The 24,505-nt window shown below is 35.8% G+C and overlaps 1 protein-coding gene across 1 annotated transcript in view; it reads left to right on the forward strand.

Annotated features, from left to right (window-relative positions):
* Positions 1 to 24,505, forward strand: part of CACNA2D3 (calcium voltage-gated channel auxiliary subunit alpha2delta 3) — a 387,704-nt gene that overhangs the window by 78,787 nt on the left and 284,412 nt on the right. The window contains exon 3 of the mRNA XM_088061797.1: positions 7,511 to 7,627. Within this exon, the coding sequence (XP_087917923.1) occupies positions 7,511 to 7,627 (117 nt within the window). The remainder of the gene's footprint in view (positions 1 to 7,510; positions 7,628 to 24,505) is intronic.

A 24,505-nucleotide genomic window follows, 5' to 3' on the forward strand; every position in this document is an offset into this window, starting at 1 on the left:
GAGACACCTTGTGTGGCATTTCACATGGGGCAGAGGAATATTGCTGAATCAGGAGTTGGGTTGTTTGGTTTTGATGATCATTCAGCTTAATGTTTTAATGGATTTGATTTAGTAGAATTAACATATATAGCCATGAGGTAAAAATAGGTCAGAAGTAAATATCTTTGTAAAGATTAAATATGCTGGGGGTATAGTGCCCTTGCAGTGATTTTAATGTGTAAATTATTTTGCAAGGAAAGCAGTAACTATCCTTGTCAAGTCTGCTGATGTTAACAAATTTCCCAGGACAGCTGATCTTTGGCTACAGTATACCAAGTACAGAGTTGAGTAGCTAATCACAGTAAAATAGTATGCAAAAAATATTTCAATATTTTGTTTTTAAAGTGTATTTTGTGAAGTAATCAAGCTGGGCTTTGAGGCGACAGGAATTCCTCAGACACCAGTGTGTGCAAGAGTCAAGTGCGACAGGCTAATCCAGAGCTCCTAGGAGCTGTTTGATGAAGTGAGTGAGAATTTCTCTGCAGAAAATGAGTGTGCCATCACTGTGGGCATTGCTGATGGATTTCATCAACACAAAGAGGTTCAGGAAAGGTTAATAGGAGTGTGTAATGTGGTGTAACACAAACTCTCAATTACTAAGGAGTTCTGTAATGTCAAGGTGAGGAGAAGTGTGCTGTTGTGACTCATCTTGCCATGCAGATCAAGAGTTAGTTATCTCAGTTGTCTGTGGTTTATTGAGCAGGGCACTGGAAGAATAAACCAAGAGAGCTTGTTCTCATTGTGGTTCTGAACTGTTGTGTGACATTGGGCACATGAATTTAAGGATAGCCCAATATCCTCTTCCACATGAAGATTTTGATAGATATATGCTTTATAAAGTCTTTGAAACTCTGTGGATGAAAAACTTTATACCAACTCTAAACTAAAATAACTTCATTCAACAGCAACAAAATAAAAACCCCATAGTTGTTTATTTTGTTAAAGTTGCTCCACTGAATGGATACATTTTGGAGTCAGGAGGACCAGACAGCAGCATAACAGTGGCACTCTAACAAAACCACCCCACCATGGGGTCAGTGTGATAAGGGGAAAAGACAAATCTTGTAGGAATAAGAGATTCACAGATGAGTCTATCGGAGGCGTGCACCATCTGTATTTGATATCTCTGCTGTGTCTGTGCCATCTGAGTACCCTTCTGCTCAGTGGAAAAGCTCCCACTCACAGGCACATGTGATGCTGGAGAAGGTTTCTTATTTGGCTTCAGTCAGGTTTATTCCAGCAGTGCATACATGGTTAGTGACCCCTCAGCTCTAATGAGGCATTCAGAGGCTGTGCTGGATAGTTTTAAATCTTCTGCTGGGAATTGCTCTACCATCTCCCACATGCAGAAGGGACGTGTGCTGTACTGTAAAGCACTGCAAAGCCACGTAAGCTTTGACCGGTCACCGCTTTTGTACCATCGATTTGAACATAGATATTGGCTTATAAAATGCTGTGATAGACTTTCCAGATGAAGAGTAATTTATATTTGTTTTGATTCAAAAACTCAAAGCCATGTTGTCTATAGTCCCTGCTATGTGCAAAGCTTTTTAAATTTCAATAGAACTTAATGGGGTAAGGCAGCAACTAATGAGATATTTTGAGTTTGCTCCATGTATATGGCAGGTTTTGGGTTTTATAATTTAAAAAGCCCACAAAACTGAAACCTACATAAAGTGCAAAGAGGAAGAGGTATTTTTTTAAACACTCTGAATGAATTACATTTAAAAAAAATTTGTGCAGTTGTGCTAAAAAAAAGTACATGTAAAAAATCATTATATGGTGCAGTAGTAAGCTGGTGGGACTCAGTTTCTTCATGCAGGAAAAGACAATTCTTTATTCACATAACTAATTTTTATGGAGTTTTCAAAGACTTCGTGTTTAACTCTAATTGGATAGTAGTTTTTCTTGGCATTCAATTTATTGGTTAGTAAATGGTATTTCACATGTCCATCAAGTTTCTCTATTCTTGGATTGTTTACATATCTTCTTCACTGATTCTTGTGGGATTAATTTTTTGTTTTTGCAGGTGCAAACTTATTTTCCTCACAAGAATAACTCGTTGTGCTGACTGACTTTAATTTTTACTATTTTTTCTCATGGGAACAAACAGATTAACTGTTAGCGGCACCTAGCCAAATTAGCAGGCCTAAGCCATGATATTATAAGGCCTTTCTTTTACAAGATTTTTGCCTATATGTAGCAGTTATACATTAAGAGAAGCAAAGAAAAATGAAGGGGCTTAATGTTAGATTGCCATGAAGAATAAATTATTGAAAGAAAAAAAGAATTTCTTCATGCATAGAAAAGTAGTTTATTATCAACCTTCTGATCCCTACAATTTAAAAGAACTTGACATAAAAATTCAAGGCTACTTCAGTTAGGAAAGTCAACTTGAGTGATAAATTAATGTGTTTAGGGGTAAAGAATATGGTCAGAACTGTGGCATAACTTTTGACTCGGTAACTAAAGAAACTGCTTTAAGAGCTGCAAATTGTACCAGCTGCGAGCTTTTTTGCAGCCTTTCAGTCTCATTAATTACATCTGATTGTTGGGGCATCTCAAGTATAGAATCAAAATAATTCTAATCAGTTTATTAACTCCTGTGGCCCTTCAGTCCAGCACTGAAGGGAGTCACTGTTAGGAGTTGCATGGCAGAGGGAGTGAAACGAGTCTAAACAGTTCAACCACTGCACAGCACAGCCTTTCTACTGGGCCAGAGATATTAATTGAAATCAAAAGTTGATGATTTAATCAAAAGTGTATGTTTCTGTAATCTCACTTTACATTCACAATGTTGAGGCTTGAACATCTGAAAGTGGTTTTTTGAAAATGGCATGGAGTAAACACACATTTAATTTTTTCATGGAAACAATGGAGAGATTGGATATTTGATCTGCCATATGCATGCTGGTTCTGCTTTTTCATTATAAAACATAAAATGTATATATGCACATATAGTTTTAGCATGCCTCTGACAAAATCTCTCAACCAGCAACATTTGAAATGTCTGCAATAGAGCTATGAATGCACCTTGGAGGCAAATAACCGTTCCAAATACGCAACACAGAGAGATGACTTTTAAAGTATTATTACAAGATTCCTGTTGAATTCCTTTCTTTAATCAGGATGGTAGTGGTATTTACTGGCTCTGAAAATCCCAGGGAGTGGGAAGAATTTTCATCATAAATGAGTGTAGTGTTCTGCAGATGTACAGAGCAACCAGAGCCCTTTTGAAAGACTGAGACTGAGGACGATGTGCACACGTGTAAGTAACTTGAAATATTTTTGTATACAGCACTAAGGTGAATATCTTGATTTTGATAAAACTTGATAGAAGTAGATACAAATAGGAACACAAAGATCATGTTTCTCTTTAGACTAAAAACAAAGAGAAAAAAATTCGACACGTAGCCAACAGTCTTGCTTCGAGAGTGGACTTCTTTTCCTGCCTTGTTCGCTCAAACTCTGTGGGTTTTGGTGTGGTTTGGCTTTGTTTTGCTTTTGTTTGTTTGGGGGGTTCTCTGGGTTTCTTTTGCTAGCACTTTTTGGTTTGTGTGTGTTTGTGTTGTTATTTCAGTGCCAAATATTTAGATTGCATTAAACACTTCTGATCTGAGTTTTGTACAGATTGCTTTTTGGTTTGTTATTTCTAGATGATCATTTACCAAGAAAAAACCCCCACACCTAAACCAGTGGAAAACATAAAAGCATTAAGGGTTCTGACAGTGAAATACTGTCTGTCTTCCCCCAGTGCTTATGTGAAATGATCTGGCAAAACAGATACTGAAGAAATAATGTATTTTTTGTGGGCTTTCTCAAATGATAAATGTTCTTGTCTCTCTAGAGAATTTTTTACCAAATGCTGATTTTTGCAAGCAGACAGAATCAGCATTTCAAGTATTTTTTTTTTATAATGCAGGAAATCAGAAGTTGTATCTGCTTCATCATCTAGACAATTGGAAATTCAATTATCAGAAGAAATTTCCAACTATGACTCTAATATTTCATGCTCTTTTTTAAGCAAGTAAATTGTTTACAGCAAAGTTAGAGCTGTTTTCTCTCCTTTTAATAACAAGACACATGTATTATTGCCTATGTTACAAATGATGAGAATTATCAGTATCTTTTAATGAAGTAAAATTAGGGAATATTAAAAAAACTTAAGGGTTGAATTTTTTTATTTAATAAAACAAAATAACAGCTTTAACATCAGCTTCATTATTGTTACAGGGAAGGGAAATGGCAATTTAAGGCATTGCTTGTATGAGCACCTTCACAGTAGCAGTACAACAAAGCAGTTTGCAACTCTTGCAAGAACCTGGCCCAAAAGCTTGTTTTTTTCACCACTCATTTTGGTTAACTGGAACAATAGTGTCATGCTGCTTTCTCAAGATGACATCAAAATAAAATATATTCATTTAAAAACAAATTCAAATTTATTTCAAAGGGACTATGTCTTTGCTGTTTTAATTTATTGAAACTAAATCCAAATTTAATATGTAAAAATTTAGTGGTGGGGAAAGGATGCAAGTCTGGAGGTTAGACAGCCTCTGCAGTGAAAGGAAGAGAATGCAGTATTAATGATTGCCTTTGTTGTGGTTTTATTGTGGTTTTGTGTTGTTTCACTATCCTGTGTGGTTCAGGTTTCTTGCATTGAGAGCTGTTACAAAATCAGGTTCTTTATAGATGGAATTGAAATCCCCAGCATCCTGCAGAGTGAGAGCAGGGCACAGACACACCCAGTCAGGCTTGCACCTCTCCCCTCCAGGCACGAGGAGAGCAAAAACAGCTGGAAGTTTTTTCCAACCACATAATTTTCCTGTTTTGGAAACTTCCAATGATGGCTGAAAAAATGAGAGAAGTACTTTTTTATGACAATGGAATGCCAAATATAAAATACATATTACATAAACCTCTTCGTTGCCAGGGTCTTGCAGGCCGAGCTCTCCTAGTTTTGTTGCAAATGTTCTTGAAGTTTTCCAGCAAGTGAGTAGACTTGCATCATGCAAGATGTGGGGTCTTTTCAAATGGATCTGAAATAATATCTTCTGTTTATTCCAATGTATTCTTTTGTGTTGGAACTTTGGCATTTGATTTATGAAGAAATGTGTTTATTTACTATAAACTAGCATAATTATAAGATCATAAATTATGAGTTAAGAAATCATTCACATCTATTTTGAGTGCAAGATATTTTTAGCTTTCAAAAGCACCAGTTACTCAACATTGAGAAGCGTGGCTTTTTAATATGCTTTCACAAGAGCCTAATAGACCACGTGGTAGGATTCTGCGTGCCTAGAAAATGTGGATTTCAACAGCACCATTCAGTTTTCAGGCAAACACAGTGAATAATTGCCTGGCTTTCTTCACTCGATGGCAAAGCTTAAATCAATAAATCTGATGACCTGAAAGCTGTCTCTTCAAGTGATGCATTTTAGAATACTTTCTAAAAACTCAAAGGTCAAGTCTAAAGGAAATATTTTTATCAAGAGGTGATATGTTGAACATGATCTGGGCAGCTGGAAATAAGTGATTCAAATTTGTACTTGATTTGTTTTAAATTCTCCAAAGCTTCAAATCCTGTGGGATGTGGACAGACATTGACATCATTAATTAACTTGCTGTGTTTTCAATTTACTGATCATTTACTGCATTTTATCATGGTATTTGTTACAATAGTGTTTGCCTCTATTGTCTCTTGTTTTCTTTTATTTTCTCCAGTGAATAAAAAATAAAAGTGTATTTTTCTATTTTAGAAAAATCACTTTTATCTCTAGTAATGACATAAATGGACTTCAAGAATTGAAATCAGAACTCTGTTATTGGTATCTAAGTGCAGATCAAAGAGGGCAAAAACCCCAAATCTCCCTGCCTGTCTCGAGGGAGAAAAATGCAAGGGGTTTGTTTGAGGTTTCTTAGGTTGCTATATTGCTACTGAGGTCTCAGACTAGAGGCTCATGAGAGGTAATAATGTGGAAAAATTCAATTATTGCTGAAATTACATAGATATATATATAAAATGCTATAAATATTAACTGACAACTTTGTCTTTTTAACTTTGTTCTGAAATTGTCTGCAAATTATGTTTTATTAAATACTGTTTCATTATCAAAACAAGTTTTTACAGAGAAGTGTAAATTTTAAAGGAAGTATGAAGTGTCAGTCTACCTTGAAAATTAGTTTTATTAGGGGAAATGGGTACAACATGTGCAGGCATTCTCTTAACAAAAGAGTTCTTGCATCACCAGCCAGGACATAACTGGTCCTGACTTATTCACTGTTTTGAACATTTAAATATTCACCCAGGTGCTTTGAACCACTGTTTTTGGTCACCTTACTCTTCATTTTCTCTCTGGGGTTCTATAAGAATCATCATTCTGCAGGCAAATTTCAATGATTTTTTTTTTTTTTTTTAATGATACCATTTAATTTTCTTCACTCAAATACTGTGGGTTGACCCAAGAGTCTCCTGTAGAGGTTTGGGAGATACTTTTGGCACACAGGGCTAATTGGCAGGAGGCAGGTGTGCCTTCCTTCTCCCTTACTGTGTCGTGGAGGTGCAGGGTTGTGATGAGGTGAGGGGTTTGGTGATGGACAGTGATTAGTTCAACACAACTGTGCATGTTTTAGAGAGAGAGAAGCAAACGACAGCCAGAGTGGAAGCCAACATTTCTTAGAGTAGAGGCTGCAGTGGAATAATGTGGGGAAGAAGAATGTCCTCAGCATTAAATTCTTTTTAATAATTAATTTTTACAAAGCTTCCTTGTAAACACTAATGAGGAAAAAAGAAAGTACTGATGTGCAAAAAATAGAGGGTAAAAATTGTTTTGAATATATTTTTAGTTCTTAGGCATTCTGAGTTATTCGCATTGTGAAATGCAGCACTCATCACATTGGATAAAGGATGCTTTGATGCTTGTGTTTGGATGAAGGCTCATGTTCTTGTGCTTTTCTTAGGCTTTTCCTTGCATGAAAAGTTAAGCATGTCTAGATAAGCTTGTAGTGTAAGTATTCATAATGTAAGCATTGTATAAAGCTTGTGAAATAGGCATCTACAGGAAGTTCAGCTGAGGAGGAGGAGGATTCTAGGTTGCTAAGGCACAGGGATTGCCAATTGTATCACTGTTTTTACATGATTTTTGGAGGAGATATAAGATTTTGTTACTTTTTTTTGGCTCTTGTTTAGTTGTGGGGAAAAGTAATTTAAACATTGTGAAGGGGAGCTATCGTTTTCCTACAGTGCATGAGATAAATATTTTTATTATTTTTTAAACAGAGTTCTGGTTCTAATCCAGTTGTTCTCTCCCCATGACAGCATCTTGGCACAAAGCAGCCTTCTGTCACGCAAATAAAGATCAAATAAATGAAGAATGTCAGCAAAGTGTAATATAAAACGAATAATTAGTTGTCAAAATTTCAGCTGGTTCCCTGTGAGTAACTTTTCCCTATTTTTCTTTTCCTCTTCCAGAAATACAAAGAATATGAGAAGGATGTTGCAATAGAAGAAATTGATGGCCTTCAGCTTGTGAAAAAGTTAGCAAAGAATATGGAAGAAATGTTTCATAAGAAGTCTGAAGCCGTACGGGTAAGCAGCAGATCAATCTGCTATTTCCTTCCGTGATGTAAAATTAAATATATAGTTTAGGCTCTGCTCTGAAGGCTGTACTAGCAATTGAAGGTGCTGAAGTGGAAATGCTAAAGCATTCAGAAGTAGTTTAGGATCACTGTTCAAGAGAATAGATTTATATTATTTATACCATCAATAGATAAAGGTAAGGGTGTGCAACGAGATTAGGACTGCCAAGTTCCAATATGAGTTTGTAACATATCACTTGTGTGCAGTAAAACCTAACTACATATGGTTAAGATGGTAGATTTTAAAATATCCAACCAAAGCAGACTTAATTTCAGTGCTCACTATTATAAAAATAGTGTTGCAGGGAAATGTCTGAGTTCAGTAACTGTCCTTTAGTTCGGAAAAAGATGCGAACACTTCAAATGGTAAACACTTTAATTGTGGTAAGTACTACATCATTCTTCAGGCAGCTTATTAATGATCACTGAATAACTAGACAGCTCTCTGGATGTCTGTAAATTTTTGTGCTTTTCTGTTTTTTTTTCTCCCATCTCCATTCTGATCCTTCTTTTGTAATAGCTTTGGTGTCTATTAGACTTACTATAAAACCTAGAAAAAGTTCAGAATTTTATGTTTATTATATCAAATAGGAGTTTGCTGTAACACGTGTTCTAAAGAGTAACAAATCTTCCTTTTGCATTATTCTTTGCTTGAAATTGAGGTGACTGCCTGGAACAATAGCTCCTGTGGCATCACCCCTGTCAGCAAACTCACAGGACATTATAGTGATGCTGTTTACCATCAGCTGCTCTATTTCAGCCAGACTGATCTGCTCAGTTGAGTTGAAGATCCTCATGTCTCCACCGTGGAGCTGGAGGTATCACCCGAGGACAGGGATTCCTTTTGTGTGGCTGAGGCTACAATTCTGCCTTCAGCCTTGTATTATTTGTTATGGTGCAAAGGGAGGAAAGAATTTGGCTACGTTTAAGAGGTTGAATTTTCAGGGTTGGCAGTGAAGTAAAACATTTCAGCTTGTAAAACTGAGCACACTTGGCAGGGAAGCAGAGAAAGACAATAAACATGGAACCCCGCAATGCTATTTTTACAGTGTGTTTTTCAGAGGAAAAACTACACTTTAATATGTGTGCAACAGCTTCCAGAAGCCTGAAGAATATTGACTGGGGGAAGGGGGAGGACTCTTTTCCTTGTTTCTTAACAGAGAAAACTGCTCCCCTGAGATGATAATGGGAACAAAGCATTTTGGAGCAGCACTTGTTTAGAGCTAGAAGTGACCAGCGAGCTGCACACTTGGCTGGTGAGGGAATAGAATTCCATCAATGAGGAGTGCAGGTGGGGAAGAGCAGTTTGAGTCTCAATTAGAGCTTCATAACAAATGTTTAGAACAGGTTTCGTCTCTCTTCATACAGATTGTGTTTTTATCTAAGGAGGAAAATACAGGATCAATATAGACCACCATGCTCTGAGTAAAAACAAGCCCGAATTCTGTGAAGTTAAATCGTGCATGTAATCTTGAGTGAATGGATTTTAGTGCCAGAAAAAGTTACTGAAATCCAGAGCCTTCCCTGGAAGGTTTCCATCTTTGGAAAGGAAGCTAAAAGTGTGGTTTGGACAGGTCACTTCTTTTAAGAAATGATCTTAAATGATGTTTAGTATACTTTCCAATTAAGTTCTTAATTTTTGCATAATTTTATAAATTGGTCCTTTTTGATGCTAGAGATGTAATGAATGACCTGTTCTGTTCTGGTACGATGTAGTGCTTAGTAATTTGCATTCTGAGAAGGACAAAATCCTTTTGTACAATGCAGGTTTTGTATAAATTTCATCCTTGGTTTGTCATAACTAATTTCCCCCTTGTATCTGGGGAGGTGAGATGGGAATTAGTAAAATCGTGTACACTTAAGAGCTCTGTTCCATCCTGATACTGGATCATCTTGTCTCTAAAATAACTGAATTTTGACAAAAGTTTTTGATGGAAATTTGTGCAAGAGCACTGAAACATAGAATACAGAGTTATGTCAGGTGGTGATGTTGGAGGAAGTACTAAATGAAGAATAACTTAAAAAATACCCCTCAACCTTAGAAATAATGGGAACATTGTTGTGAGGCTGCAAATCCAAGGACTCAGAAAATGTGTTCCAATATTAACCCAAATTGTTACCCTACACCACTGAGTGAATTAGTTTCAAATGGACATCAAAATCCATGGTTGATTAAAATGTTTTATCCAAATGCGTTTTGGATTAAAAATACTTCTTCAACATCTGCTAGAAGTTCAGAAATTCATAGTACATAAAGTGTTTGATTTGTAGAATAGGCCAAGAAGAATTATCTGGATTTATAAAAATAGGACAGCTGGGATAGGCCTCAGTTGGCTTTTTTTTGTTTGGTTTTTTTTTTTTTTTTGTGGTTCTGCTTGATGCTTTCAAACATATGAACTTATTTGAAGGTACTAATCATATGTGAACTCTTTTCCCTCCTCCCCCTTAATATTCTGGATGAATTTTTATCTTTCTGTCTCATCGCTTTTCATAGTGATTAGTTGGTTCAGTGTGATTTTTATCATATTCATTCCCTGTTTGAATTACCCTTCAGTATGCAATTATCCTATCACAGATTGTCCTATTTTTGTTCTGTCAGATACATATGATAAATGGAAAACTGAAAGTACTAAACCAATTATATAACCTTTTGTCATCTACTTACTGATGGAAAACCTTGCAAGCAACATTTTTCCTCCCCTCCTTCTCCCAGTGTTCACTATTTACCTTGGGTTTATATCAGTTCAGGATATTCCTGTTAACCATTTCCTTCCTAATGCTGCCCTACCTGATTGAATTTCAGGCAGGCAACTTTGTATTTTATTTTGAAGTACTTGTGACATGAATTAAGTTAAAATCCCTGATCTATGGTTTTGATTCAATGCTGCTGGTGTTTTGTTTCTATCTGTGACAAAGGTAAATGTATCCATTTACTTTTAATATGATGATGCTTGAGATGGGAAAAATTTTACTGCCCATAAGGTGACAGACACAGAAATGTTTCCTGCACCGTTCAGTAGTTGTTTTAATTTTACAGCCAAACACAAATAATCCCTTTGAGACCCTTGTGTAGTCTGCTGTCACTTGAGGTATTGCTGCTTTTCCTGGACTTTCAGTTATTTCATTCATAGGAAGTTTGCTTGAACAGTCTTAAAGTTATCTGTGATTTTTTTTTAATATAATTTTTAGAAGGTTTTATGATACTTCAGTGACCTGAGTAATTTGAAACTGAACGGGAATGAAGCACTGTGACAATGCTCAGTAACAAATGACCACGGCAACAAACCTGATAGTGAAAAAGAGGTGGAGTTAAAATTGTCCATTTGGTGCTTTTACTTTTCCTAGTTATTGGCATATTGGTAAATAATTGAATCCTAGGGAGAAGAGAAAGATAGCAAAATGAAAGATAACCAACTTATTAGGTAATATTTGAAAAGCAATTATTATAACTTTAGCTTTCTACTAAAATTTTGATTTTCATTAATATTTCCTTGCAAATAAAGAGGTGCTATAAAAATGATTGTTGATTCACTGCTATGATGGCAAATCAAGTGTTAAGGATGGTTTTTCTTTAAGGCAACTACACTTGCTGCAGTGGAAAATGCAAATAAGAGGCTTCTTTTTATTAACTTTTCCTTCTATAGCTACCTGGTGTTCATTGTGAAGCTGATTCTCATTATAACTGTACTGTGAAAAGTAATTGCTGTTGTACAGTAATTCAATTTCAGTGCATTCATGCATCAGTAAACCAGTGGGGTTTATCTAGAGAAACCTGGGACTCTAAAGCTTTTTATCATGAAATTCCACATGCGGACAAATGTTCTTCTAAGGAGTAGAATATCAGCATTTACATTTAACAAACATTTGCAATGAAGAGAAATGGATTTTTTTTTCCAATGATGATTTTTACACCAGTCTTTAAGCTTTTTTCAGATACTATTAAGATGATACTGTTTATGCACAGTTAAAATAATGTATGTGTTTGAGATGTTTGAGCTTAGTAATATGCATATGCAATTTTTTACTGTTTTTCTGCACATATATGTACATATATATGTAAGCAAAATATTAAACAACATGTACTGCATTCAGATATTTCCAAGAAAATATTGGTAAATTTGTGTTCTGGCCAATAAATTAATTTTTATTTAAAGTGATGTGTTAATGAGTGAAAAATTAACTTGATTTGATGAGCACAAAGATCGGGGCAAGTAATTCAAAGCTGAGAGTGAAAGTTGCTAAAGAGTACTTCTGTATTCAGAGCACTAAAAAATATTTCCATAGGGTGTATGAAAGCTCAGTAAAAAATTCATACAGAATACTGTAGTCAAGAATTGTAGCCTTTATTTACAAACCACCTCCAAGTACTTTAATGTTTCCTTGAGTGTACCTGGAATTTAACTCATTTTAGTGTGTAACTTAGTGGTGAGTCCATTCCTATTCAAGGCAATAGTGAGGAATATTCCAGGTGAATTTTGAACTGTTTTTTTTTTTTTTTTTGAGACTGTTTTAAATGTGCACTGACTTGAATGCCCACTGTGTTTTTTGTTGCACTGTATTTTCATTCTGATTTTATATCACTTTGATCAAGGCTAGATCGGGAATGGCATTCTTGAGAAGAGAAGCAAACAATCATTCATATTTTATATTCATATAATTTAATAGAAATAGATCTTTAATGTCAAAACATATTACTTTTCTAGGCTCACTATGTCAGAGACAAAATAAATGAAGTTCCTTCATCGAGCTAATTTGCATCTGAAGAATTAGAAGAAAAATGAATATCAGTGTTCACTCTTTACAGCTGCAGCTCAATGGGGGCTGTATTGACCCCTGTTTTTTTTTTTTTATAAATATAGTGTGAAAGATTTTTTTTAATCTGCAGATGGAAATGAGAAAAAAAAAAGAACCTCAACATTAAGTTTATAAAATTACTGAGGGAAAAAATTATAGATGGTTGTGGGTGGAAGGAAATTATGGTGAATCAACCCAGTATCACTATAAATAGTTTTAACTGACAGAATAAAGACATAATGAATAAAGCAGAGATGGCTACAGTTGTGTTAATTACTGCTAACAAATTAAAGGTTTTCAGCAATATTTTTGTATTCACATTTAGTATTTTAACTGTAATTGTTGCTATTTAATTTTGGTGTCATTTAAACTTGCTCATAGGTTTACTTGTCTCCTTCATGTGTCAGTAATAAATTTGTGTTCTTGAAAGTGTGAAGAGCTTTATTTTTACTTTCTTGAAAATTAGAATACACTGGAAAATGAAAAGATGGATAGAAATCCACCGGCAGTGAAGTATTCAATAGCATAATATATAACTTTGATAGTCATAATTTGGGGAATATTTAAAGGCACAGTAAATATCTTTCTTCTTTATTGCTATTGGGCTTGAAGACTGCTTTTGGTAAATGTGTAGAATTTAAGATTTCAAGAAATGAGGGATTGGCAAACCTATTCTAGTGTGGATCAACTAAATCCTACATTGCTACTTTGTTTTTTAGTTCTTTGAGCTTGCCAAGAAATTTGTGTATTTATAAACAGATAGTGCTGTGAGCTCTGAAAGGGGGAAAAAAGTCCATTTTTATTGGAGTGTGGGTGGGATTCTTTTCTCCTTAACCTTCATTCCCATCCCATGGCTGTGGTGGGAGAGCTCAGACTGTCCTCAAGTGCATTTTCTGGTCAACAGGAGGAATGAATGAAATAGGGACAACCAGTTTACCTCACACCTGCTCTGTGTGTGTAATGGGAGAAATATGGAATAGACAGCTTTAATGGAAGTTAGTTTTTCTGTCTGTAGACCTCTCTGAATCACTGCAGGGAGCCCAAGTGCATTGATTCTGTATTTAACTCTCATATGTCCTAAAACCCAGGTTAGCTGAGTTATCAGAACAGGTCCTGGTAGGGGTGAAGAGGTGAAACTTAGAAAAGCTCAGTGGGAGAGAATGAAAAGAAAACCAGTGAAAACTTCAGGGAGATGTTTCAAGGGATGTGTGTTTGCCAGAATTTCCAGGGAGTCATGTACAGGATATGCAGTATCCAGGAATTCCTGCTCCCAGCTCATCACTGCTGTAGCACACTCTGCTACAGCTCTGCAAACGTGGAGCTTTCATTGTCTGGGTACAATGGGAAATAAGTATCTACAAAAAATAAAGCAATTTGAACCATCTTTGAATTTTGTCTGTCTTTAAAACATTGGAATGTTTGTATGCTGAAAGAAAAAAAAGTCCATGATCTAGTCATTCTTAGGAAATTTAGTGAATTTCCTGAAGTTCAAATTTAGAAAAAAAGAAAAAAATACTCATAAGATAAAAAGGAGGAAAATTAGGACTTGTAGAGAAAACTTCAAAGAATTTGCTGCTGGAGACAATTACAATGATCTCACCTCCAGTGCCAAGAAAAGTAGGAAAAAGTATTTAAAGATAGTGCATTCAACTGTGAAGCATTTATGTGAAAATACAGCGAGGTAATCCAGCCACTTCACAGATTAGTTCCTGTATTGGACTTCACTGCAGCAGTACATAATATTCAGATTTTGCAATCAACATATAATAGTTTTTCAGACAGCAGGAAAAAAAACAGTAAAGTAATTTTGGAAGAATGAAGTCGGATAAATTAGTTTCATTTGTCCTTTCTTATCAGTGTTTTAAGCTACTAGCATATTTTAGTGCTTTACATTAACATTAATTATTTTAATAAAATTAGTCATATTGTCCAACTTTCTTTTCAGTGTGGTATTCAAACTAGTCACTTCAAATAGTAATGTTTTAATTGAAACTTAATTTCACTTGCACAACTGTCATCTTCTCAATTTTCAATTAGGATTCTGATCTCATGTTGTAAATAAGGATAATTGAATCTATTTGTTGGAATTATAAAAATAAATACTGGTACTTTTATGTCAAAGAAACGATAGATGTTCAGTGTCATATCAATTTTAGAGGGTTTATTGATACTTATTTTTAATTGATTATAAATATTCTTTTGAGAAGATGTGCTGTAACTTGCTGTTCATGTAACAGTAGCCTGTTTTCTGAAACCTTGAGTTCATTTACTTTAATGCTTAGGTAATAAAAAAGACCTCTTCCTTTAGAGATTGCTCAGCCTGCATCTGTGCAGAGCAGGTTTCCATTCTGCTGCCTCCTTTTGCCATTCCATGAACGATGCCAGCTCCTGTGCTCTGTGTGTGGAGCGTGAGGGAGCACCAGGAGCAGCAGCCAGGAGGAGCCTGTTAATAGCATTCTTGGAGGGATTTAATGAATAGTCATTTATCAATATTTTGAGGAGGAGAGACTATAATCTCTGTGTGATTCTTCATTTTGAAGTGCTCAGAAGCATTTCAATGAAAAGAGGTGTAAAGAGAACTCATTAATGTTTTTTATGAGCATTAACTCTTCCCTCATCTGTGTGATGGAGCCTCCAGCAGGGACCGTGCTCAGTCAGGTGTGCTGGCTCAGCCTGACCTGCCACTGCACCAGAAGAGCCTCCTGCACAGATAACTGAGGGCAAATACCCCATTTATCCTCTTCACTCCCACCTTTCTTGAGTTTGACTCTAGTGGAATTAGGTAGGAAGAGGCCTGTTTAATCTAAAATACTTCTAGCTTAGTTGAGTTTTTATGTCTCTAAAAATTATGTATTCCATACGTGACAAACAGTGGTCAGAGCGTTTCCTTGCTCTGCCACCTTTTGGATTTTTAACACCTATTGCTTCAAAAGTTATTCTTCCTCATCTTGCTTTCTCTGGACACTAGTTTATCTCCTAATTTGAATAGAATTATAATTTAAAGGTTTATAAAATAAACCCACCATGCTCCTCCCAGCTGAACATTTTCTTTAAGACTGGAGAGCTGCACAACCTCCACAGTGTGCTCTTTCAGCTCATGGGTTCTCTGATCATTCCAGGGAGCTGCTGACATGGGTGGGGGTAAAGAAACTCTTCCCAGAAGCATTGAATATCAGGTGGCCACAATTTCTGCTGGAATTAAATCAGAACATCAGGATTATCACTACTGGTGGTATGTGAAACTGTTTTGGGAGACAAAAGCAGACCAAGAATGAGATAAGCTGCTTTCTTTTCTTTTTTTCCCCTGGAAAAAGCCAGGGTTTATTATTTTTTCCCTGGAAAAGCCAGGGAGAGTGAATTAACCACACATTTAGTTAATGTTTTTGTTTTGAACTGTATTTTAACAGCTGTCGAAATACAACTGCAATAAAACATCAGATTCGATACTGTAACTAGAATTTCAGTTCAAAATTAATCTTCCTTTTGATAAAAGGCTGAAGTTTTTTTTGCTAATATTAGATTTCTGGATTGTCCTGGTCTGTAATTTGATGGGCTTACAAACTGGCAATGGCTCTTAAAAAAGAAATCTCTCTTCTGGCTTCCACAGGTACTTGCTAACCTCTCTTTTCTCCTTTACTTTTGCTCCACTGAGCTGTGGCAAAGCTGTGCAGAACAGTCTGAGAATTTTAAGACCGAAGAATTATCCAGTTCAGAAACCCCAAAACAAAACGCTAAGAGAAGCTTTCTTTCCCTTAGATTAATTAGGATCTGATTCATTGCATGACATGAAAAACACTTGTTTAGGCCCGGGAAAGAGATGGGAGACAGGAATGAGCTGGATCTTATGATGGACATTACTCTTTTTATTTTCTCCTGGGAGGGGTGGTGATGACTTAGGACTATATTGAACTGTCTCCCCATTTGTATGATTTTTTTAAATTCTGGTGACTCTGCAGCTGTTTAGGGAAATTGTCTAATTACTTATAGGTTACTTCAGGTCTCGTATTTTGTATGTTGCTGGGCTAAATGTGCTTTGCTGTTGCATGCTGTACTAGAGAGTGAGAATCTCTTCCTCTGCCTGTAGGTGATCAGTTCCTTATTGCATGGTAGCTGCAGAAAGCTGAGCTCCTTGCTCAAGCTGTGGGTGTCTGAGGAAAAATGTTTCAAATCAGTAACCTGAATCTCTAGAGCTTCAGTAAAATATAAACTTCATTTTCCTAGGGAATAAGGCAAGGTGGCTCACACATTGCACATATTGATAGATTTGAGATTTTGCTGGACAAAAAGGCTCATCCTGAGTCCTCTGCACAAATTCTCTGGTACTTCAGTCTGTGACACTGGAGACCAACCAGCTTTAGGGCTGATAGGAAGGGTGGAAAGACTCTTACTAAAATACTAGTCTTGCTGTTGATCAATTTAACTAATTGATCAAATTATGCTGAAAATTAAAATGTTAATGGATTTCAAACTATTTCCAAAGATGGACTCTGAATGTGAGGTTTCACAAAAATGTCTAGGCAAAGGTTTCCATGTACACAGCCAAAAGTATCCTAACACATTTCTGTTGTAGATTTAGGATTTGTGGCAGGAACAGCTGAGGCCCACAGCTCTGGCAAGAACCGCAGCACACTTGGGTGAGAGCAGGTGCAGAGCCTGACACCTGGGCTGGAGTTTGTTTTTCTCTTTTGAGAAGACACAAAGTTAAAAATCACTGTGTGGGGGAGAAAAAGTGGCACCTTTGATTTTATTTTATGTTTGGAAGGAAGAATATTGTGTGGCTCACATTATCCTAATCACTGTGTCATTTGGTGCTGGGGCCACGGTAAGAACAAGTGTAGTCATTTATTTTGTGAGCATCTTGATTTCAATGCCATGTAATTATGCCACGTTACCTTTGGTACGTATTTTAAAATTATTTGCAGTGAAGGGAACAAACAATAAATTATAGAGGTCACTTTATAATTTCTTTTACTTTCACATAAGTAGATACACAGCCATGTATTCTTGGCCCAAATGCTCTGCCATTTAAGCTAGCACAGCATCTCTTGGATGATTGCTTCTTGTGCTGTGCAAGTACTCCAGGAGGACAAATTGTTTGAGTAAATTGTAACCAAAAAGGTGTTTCATGTAAGAAATAAACAGTTCCAAACTAACACTATGAATTGAAATGTTATTGATTTGTCTGTTTGGTTTTTTTTTAATATAAAGTTTAAATTACAGCAATCATTGTGGCACAAAGCACTACAGAAATGCTACATTATAGAAAAATCTTGTGCCCTGTATTTTCAATGGGTCATTTAAAAGCAATAGTTTTGCAAGCAAAAAAGAAAGTATGGCTCTGTACCCATGAGTCTTTGTTTTAAAAAGAAGCTGGAACTGGAGAAGCAAGGTATGTTGCAGCAAAAGGCACAGCAAAATCTGTGTGCAGAAAAAGAGTTAAGGGAGCATTTAGAGATTTCACGTAGCTTCACATCACCCTTGCCAGGTGTATCAGAACATGGACTGTACACTACAGCCTCCCCAAGAGGATTACAGGGCAACTTTCTAGACCTCAGAAAAAAGTTCAGGGACATCTCAGGTTAATTCTTCCATTCTGAAGTGTGAGGATAAGAGAGTGTTTAAAACCACTGTAACTGGTAAAGCTTTGGCACAGGATAAGGGAGAACCCTGGTAAACATCTTTATTTGCTGGTTTATACCTTGGTTTCTTTCATCAATGGGGTTTCTGGTTTTGATACCCCTTGGGGCTAGCACAACACAGGGATTTTCTCCTTTTTTAACACAACTGAGCAGGCTAGAATGACATCTATTATTAAAAAAGATTGGCTTATATTTACATATAATTTTCCATTATATTGAAAAAACTGGGTTTTTTCAGTAAAATAATACTTTTATCACGCATTTCCCACAACTTGTAGTAAGACAGTAATTTAGCACTTTGTAAATGTGCCAGTAAATTAGTAATTCTTGAGTCATTAATTTTGCATTTATCTTAATTGTGTTACATCTATGGATATTTATGGAGTTTCACTTCTTTACACTTGAAAAAATCACTACGGTGTTACTTTTGAGATGGTTTTACGAAAACTAAATTATCTTAATGGAAATATTTTTGACATATAAAAATGGAAATTTTGCCTTGATTTGCAAGTTAAGCAATTTTCATTTAAATGTCACTATGAATCGTTATAGAAATGGGAATAGCTATTTTCCTTTTGCTTTTAGATAACTCCATGCTCATGATCTAGTAATTAAATCCCTAACCTCTTGATCTTTATTTATGACTGAAGTTCAATAAGGAATTGGATAAATTCATAAAAGATGAGTCCATAGGTGGCTAATTAATATACTAATGGACAATCTTTAAATCAGGAAGCCCAGAAAGCGCTGATTGCCATAAGCTGAAATAATTTACTGGGAAAACAGACAAAGGCTTTCATCCTATTTCTCATATTCTTTCCTCCAGCAATCACTGCTGGCCACTGCTGGAGAAAGTTTGGGAGCTCTCTTGTGTCTCTCTGTGCTGACAATCTCATCTCTGAGATTCTGTTAACGACTTGAAGAGTTGAACTCTAGAAAGTTATTAGATGAAAGCCATGTTTTTGAAAGATCAGGTAGTTTGAGCTTATGACACAGTTCTTTGGGTGTTGCTGTATTCTTATTTTAAAAATGGTATTTTATTTGAAAAAATGCTGCATGCTCATGGATTTTTTTTCTCCTTATCTATCACCTTGTTTTCCCAGCTCGAAGAGTGAACCATGCAGGTGGCACTGGCCAGGCTGCCTTGTGCAAACCCAAAGCAATGTTTAGGAGAAACTCAGAGCTTTGCATGATAAAAGTGAAATAAAAGTCCCTCAGAAGTAGGTCAACACAACCCCAAAACATAAAAAAAAATTAATAAACCCCTAGAGAGATGCCTTGGGTTTAAAATAGTCTGGGGTCTTCAGTGGATATTTTACTGTCTTCTCTTTGCATGTTGAAAGAACTTTGTTACATGTGAATGTTGATGGATGTGAGCAGAAAGAAAAGAGGTGAATTTTACTCCAATAACAATCAAATAATGCTCACCTCTTTTGGCAGGATCTACATCTCTGTAGTAGTACAGAGATACAGGCAGTACCCTGCATTCTGTTCCTGGCTGCAGGTGGCAGTTTTGAACTCTTCCCCAGTACCTCGTCCTCCACTGGAGGACACGATTAATTGGGAGAAATACATTTTATTGCCTCATTTCTCTCCTGATGATATAATGCTATATATCAAAAAACTACTCCAACAAATGGCTTGCAGTTTTTCATGGTGAAGGAGTAGGCCTGTGTGGCTAGGAAGCTGCAGCAATGGGGATTAGTTAATTGTTGTAGGCAATTCCAAGTGAGAGTGAGCACCAAAGGGATTATCAGTGCCTTGATAGAACTTTTGAAGCCAGAATCTATTGTAACTCTTGCTTTTGGAGTTTCATTGAAATTATTTAATTACCTTGCTTCTTTATTTTTTATTATTTTTTAAGCATATGTTCTCATTAAAAACACTATAAAATTCCTGATCACTGCTTTGTAGCTTTTGTTCTGAACTCTGAGACAATTAATTTGCTTGTTCCATGCTGTATCAATACTGCCTGACCCTTCCCATATCTTGTGTGGTCTGGCTGTCTTCTTGCCATTTGCTACTTCAAAAGAATTTCTCCTGCTTTTCTAATATTTTATTGCATGTTTTAATTTTGCTTCTTGAGTTTCTTCCCTCTTTATGTTTAATCCTTTGTAAATTATGTTTCCTTAATCATGGTTAAGTCTACTTTGCACTGCTGGGTTATTCATCGTGTGGTGCTTCATCTTGCATTCTACTGTTCAGCCTCTGCCTTGCTCCTGAGATAATTTTAAACTGTGATGGTGGATTTTTTTTTATTTTCTCCCATAATTAAATTATTTATCTTTGCCATTGGAAACCCGTTGAAATCAATATTGACCTGATTTCACCTTTCAATTGTACATTTATCAATGTAACATATCAGACTTACATGCTCATTGTGAGCATGTAAGGAAAACACAAAGGGATTGTTTTGTGATTGACTTGAGGTGAAATTCCAGGAACATTTTCCATTTCTCTTGTCTGAGTGTGCAGTTTGCTGAAGAGCCAATGGCTGTAAGCCCTTATGGGCTCTGCTTCCAGCACAAGGGTTTTCTGGGACCTTTCCTTGGAAGAAAAAAAGACAAAGGGAACTTTACAGCTGTCAGTAACAATGAAAGAGATAGAAGGTCACAAGATACAGTGTGGGTATAAATGAGGTATTTATTTTGAAGGTAAGGATTTGAAAACAAGACTCCTACTCTTTCAGAATGCCAGAAATTATTGAAATAAAACAAGTTAAATTAATCAATTGTAGCTAAAGCTACTGGCATTTTCTTCTACAAAATACTCAAAATGAAGGTATAGCAGTTTGGTTTAGTCTGGTATAACTAGCTTTTATATTTTATCTATCCCCTAAGAGAGCAAGAAATTTGCAATGATTCCAGTCCTTCCCCATGGCTAGAACCAGGTTGCTTTAATTTTCTTTTGCACTCTGAATTTATGAATACACATTTTAAGCATCAATTACTTAAGAGTTGTGTTACCACACTGAAAAAGCTTTGGTGAAAAAAGTCATTCTGAAGAAATATTAAGAATTATTATGTTGCAATAAAGGAAGGAAGAACAGAGCAGTTTACTAGAAGATCTTAAAAAAATAATTTTCTAATGACTGGATTTGAAGTCAGTTTTTGTCATGCAGGTACAACACTGAGTTTTGCAAGACTTCTTTCTGTATATATATATAGAATATGAGTGGAACATGTGAGAGAATGTAGTTGCATCTCCATAATCTCTAATGATACAGTCAGGTGATGGCACAGAAAGGATGTGGTTTTATTACAATACCAGCAGAGAAATAGAGCACACTTTAAAAATAATTAAAAAGTGAAGTACAGAACAATGACTTTTATATTATATGTTCTTAAAACATTTTTATAACACATATTATTGTGACAATCTGTAGGCCTATGTGTTTTTACTGTTGGCAGCTCATTAGAATGTGGCAGGTGAAGGAGAAACATGATCTTCTGTAATTGCAAAATTGTAAAAGTCCAGCTGCCCCTGCTGAGGATTCCCCAAATTAAAGGGAATAGGATGCAGTGAACACAAACTCTAGGTTTTCTAAATGACATAACTAAAATGTTTCATCTAAAATGGCAGAGCTAAGACAAACATAGATATAGCCTTTCATATATTATGCATGAATGAATGGACTCTTTAATAGCTTCACTCTGCAGCAAAGATGAGAATTGTGGTGTAACGTGGTGCTTCCTCTCATAGACACAAATTGATCTTGCATTATTCTGACTGTGCTGCAGAGCAGGACTCAGGAGGATGTTCAGCATTTCAGGTGGAAGTATAACGTTGTTCTGGAATTCAGAGACTTGGCATTTATAAGTAGGCATACACACTGCATTTCTTCCAGGAGAATTTCGTGCCAGTCCTGGGCCAGATGCTCCATTGGTGTAGCCCTACACTTACTGTGCTCCCACACAAGATAATTCCATGCTGTTCATGCAAATCTTGAAAGGCAGGGACCCCTGTGCGTGCTGATGTGGATTGTACACTTGATTTCTGGTGAATTTTAATTTGTTGAAGTAAGTCTTCCAAGGCACTTACAGGACAAGTTAAACTCACAGTCACTCATTGCAACCCTGTAAAAGTTTAAAGCTGTGATGTAGAAAAACTTGTGATGCCATATGTAAAATATATTCAAATAAAAAAACCCTCAAACAATTAAAAGGGTTTTTTCTTTATATCACATAAAATGCTTTTTTTGTGTCATCATTGCTGTTGGTACAAAGGAAAACATCTTGGACATAAATTTGGCTGTTTTTCTTTCAATCTACGTGTGTGGTGACAAAAATAATTTAGTTTCAAAACCTGCTTAATCCCCTGCATTCAGTCTGTCACAGTTAACATATTGACTGAGACATCCTGATTGCAATAGGGACCTTTGTCCAGACAGAAATTATTAGCACCAGCAACTGAATTCACAGAAAGCTTGGACCAGCCTGCAACGGCACATTTGAATTATTGCTAATGGGACTGAATTTAAGAAAGAGTTTTGCAGGACAAATGTCTTCATTAACTGTTATAAATGTCTGTTATTTATTTCCCCTTATTTGTGTTACAAAGCACTAATGCTTTAAGAAATGAAATGAGAAAGTGCTGTGGTGATTTTTACTCCAGAAATTAATTGTACTGCAATCCTCAGTGACTGAACATTTAATTTCAGACCAAAGTAAAAGAACATAAAATTAAATCCTGGATGAAATTTCATTCAGTCTGATTTCAGTATTAGTTTCTTATAATGCTTTTTGGGAGACAAACAAGCATTACCTACTGGCATGAAAAGAGCCTATAAAATTTTAAAAAAACACAAAGTGGTTAATATACTTTTTTAATGGGGTAAGACTTCATTTTGTTCTTGTATTTATTTTATTTCTATTTTTCCTTCAAAAAGGGCATTTTAAACTCAGTATTTCCTTCTGTACAATTCTGCTTCTTTTGAAAATACAGCCTTCCTTTTCTAGTAGTTTTCTTATGTTGTTAATTTATGAAGAGTTGAGAATAGACAAATCAAACATGACTTTTATTCCTTTCTCTAAGTGCTGTAATGTTAGTAAGCTAGTTTAGGCTGCTGATATATTACATCATATATGAATTAGATAATGAAAATAATTTTAACTTTTTTATGCAGTAATCATAATAAAATTAAAATGGATAGGAAAATGATAATTGAATATCCTAAATCAAATAAATGTTTGATTTAAAATAAAAAAGAAAAATGTAGCTGAACACTTTTAATGTGCAGTGTTGTATTTCACTTGCCTACTCTCACTTCTACACAGCTCCCAATATATTTTCAAATGTTTTACATATTATCACATTTATGGCTAAAAGCTGTGAAATTGTTCCCCTTTCCCTTTCTCTCACTGGGGAATTCGAGTACTCTGAGCCAAAATTAGCGTTCAGGTCATTACAAAGACACTGCTGATATTGTATTTCATACTTAATGAATCTTTATTGGCATCTGGGTCTAACCTTGACTCTGCTTAGTGAATCATAACTTGGCAGTCTCTGAGTAGGTGCTCCACTGTCCTATCAAATTCCAGCAGAGATAACTTGGTCTTTCCCAGCGATTTCATTATAAATGCAGCACTGTGATTTAAAAATAATAATAATGATAAAAGCAAACTAAAAATAAATGCAAAATAAAACTTGAAAATAAAAGTTATATTAGATTTAAACTTTGTAAACTTAATATGATCATATTGTTAATAAAGGTGATCTCATCTTTTATAATATTCTGCTAAAACCAAGCTTCTCCATCTCATCATCCCTAAGGATCTCAAGCTTGGTATGAACCTCAGAGGTAGAAGAGAATAGAGAAACTCAAGCATCCTCTATGTGCAACAACTGAGAAGGAGCTCATTTCCAAGTCTTAACTTCTAGTATCTTAAGGCAGATCTGGAGAGCTCCCCATCCCCTTCATGGGGTGTGGAAAGCCCTTTCAGTGTTTCAGGTGTCTTAACCAGTGCTCTCTCCTGCAGCTGCTTCTCCTCCTTGCCCAGTAATGCTATATGGCACTTCCAGTATTTCTGTTCTAATTCCTTTTCATCACAAAATAAGTAGTACAGAAGAGGAAAATCAATTAAAAAAAAAAATTATGCTGGGATTCTGAACTGATAGTAAATAGAGAGTCAAATATGTTTTTAAAATGTAAAAAACACTGAGAAGAATCCAATTTTTATATAAGTAGAAACTCAGGGAAGGCATTTGCAATCCTTGAACACAGATTAATATTTTTCATCAAAAAGCATGTATCTACCTGGTAGCTGAGTGCAAATGATACTGTGATGTGTAATGATTGGCACCAGGAAATATCATGAGCTTTTACCTGGTGGTGACCAAAATCTCATGGTCCAGGCAAGTGGTGCAGCAGGAGCAGCCACCTGGCTCAGGTGTTC

This window comes from Pseudopodoces humilis, chromosome 13 (genome assembly GCF_049639895.1).
Source record: "Pseudopodoces humilis isolate 2021_Gansu_Grassland_sample_001 chromosome 13, ASM4963989v1, whole genome shotgun sequence".
NCBI lineage: Eukaryota > Metazoa > Chordata > Aves > Passeriformes > Paridae > Pseudopodoces > Pseudopodoces humilis.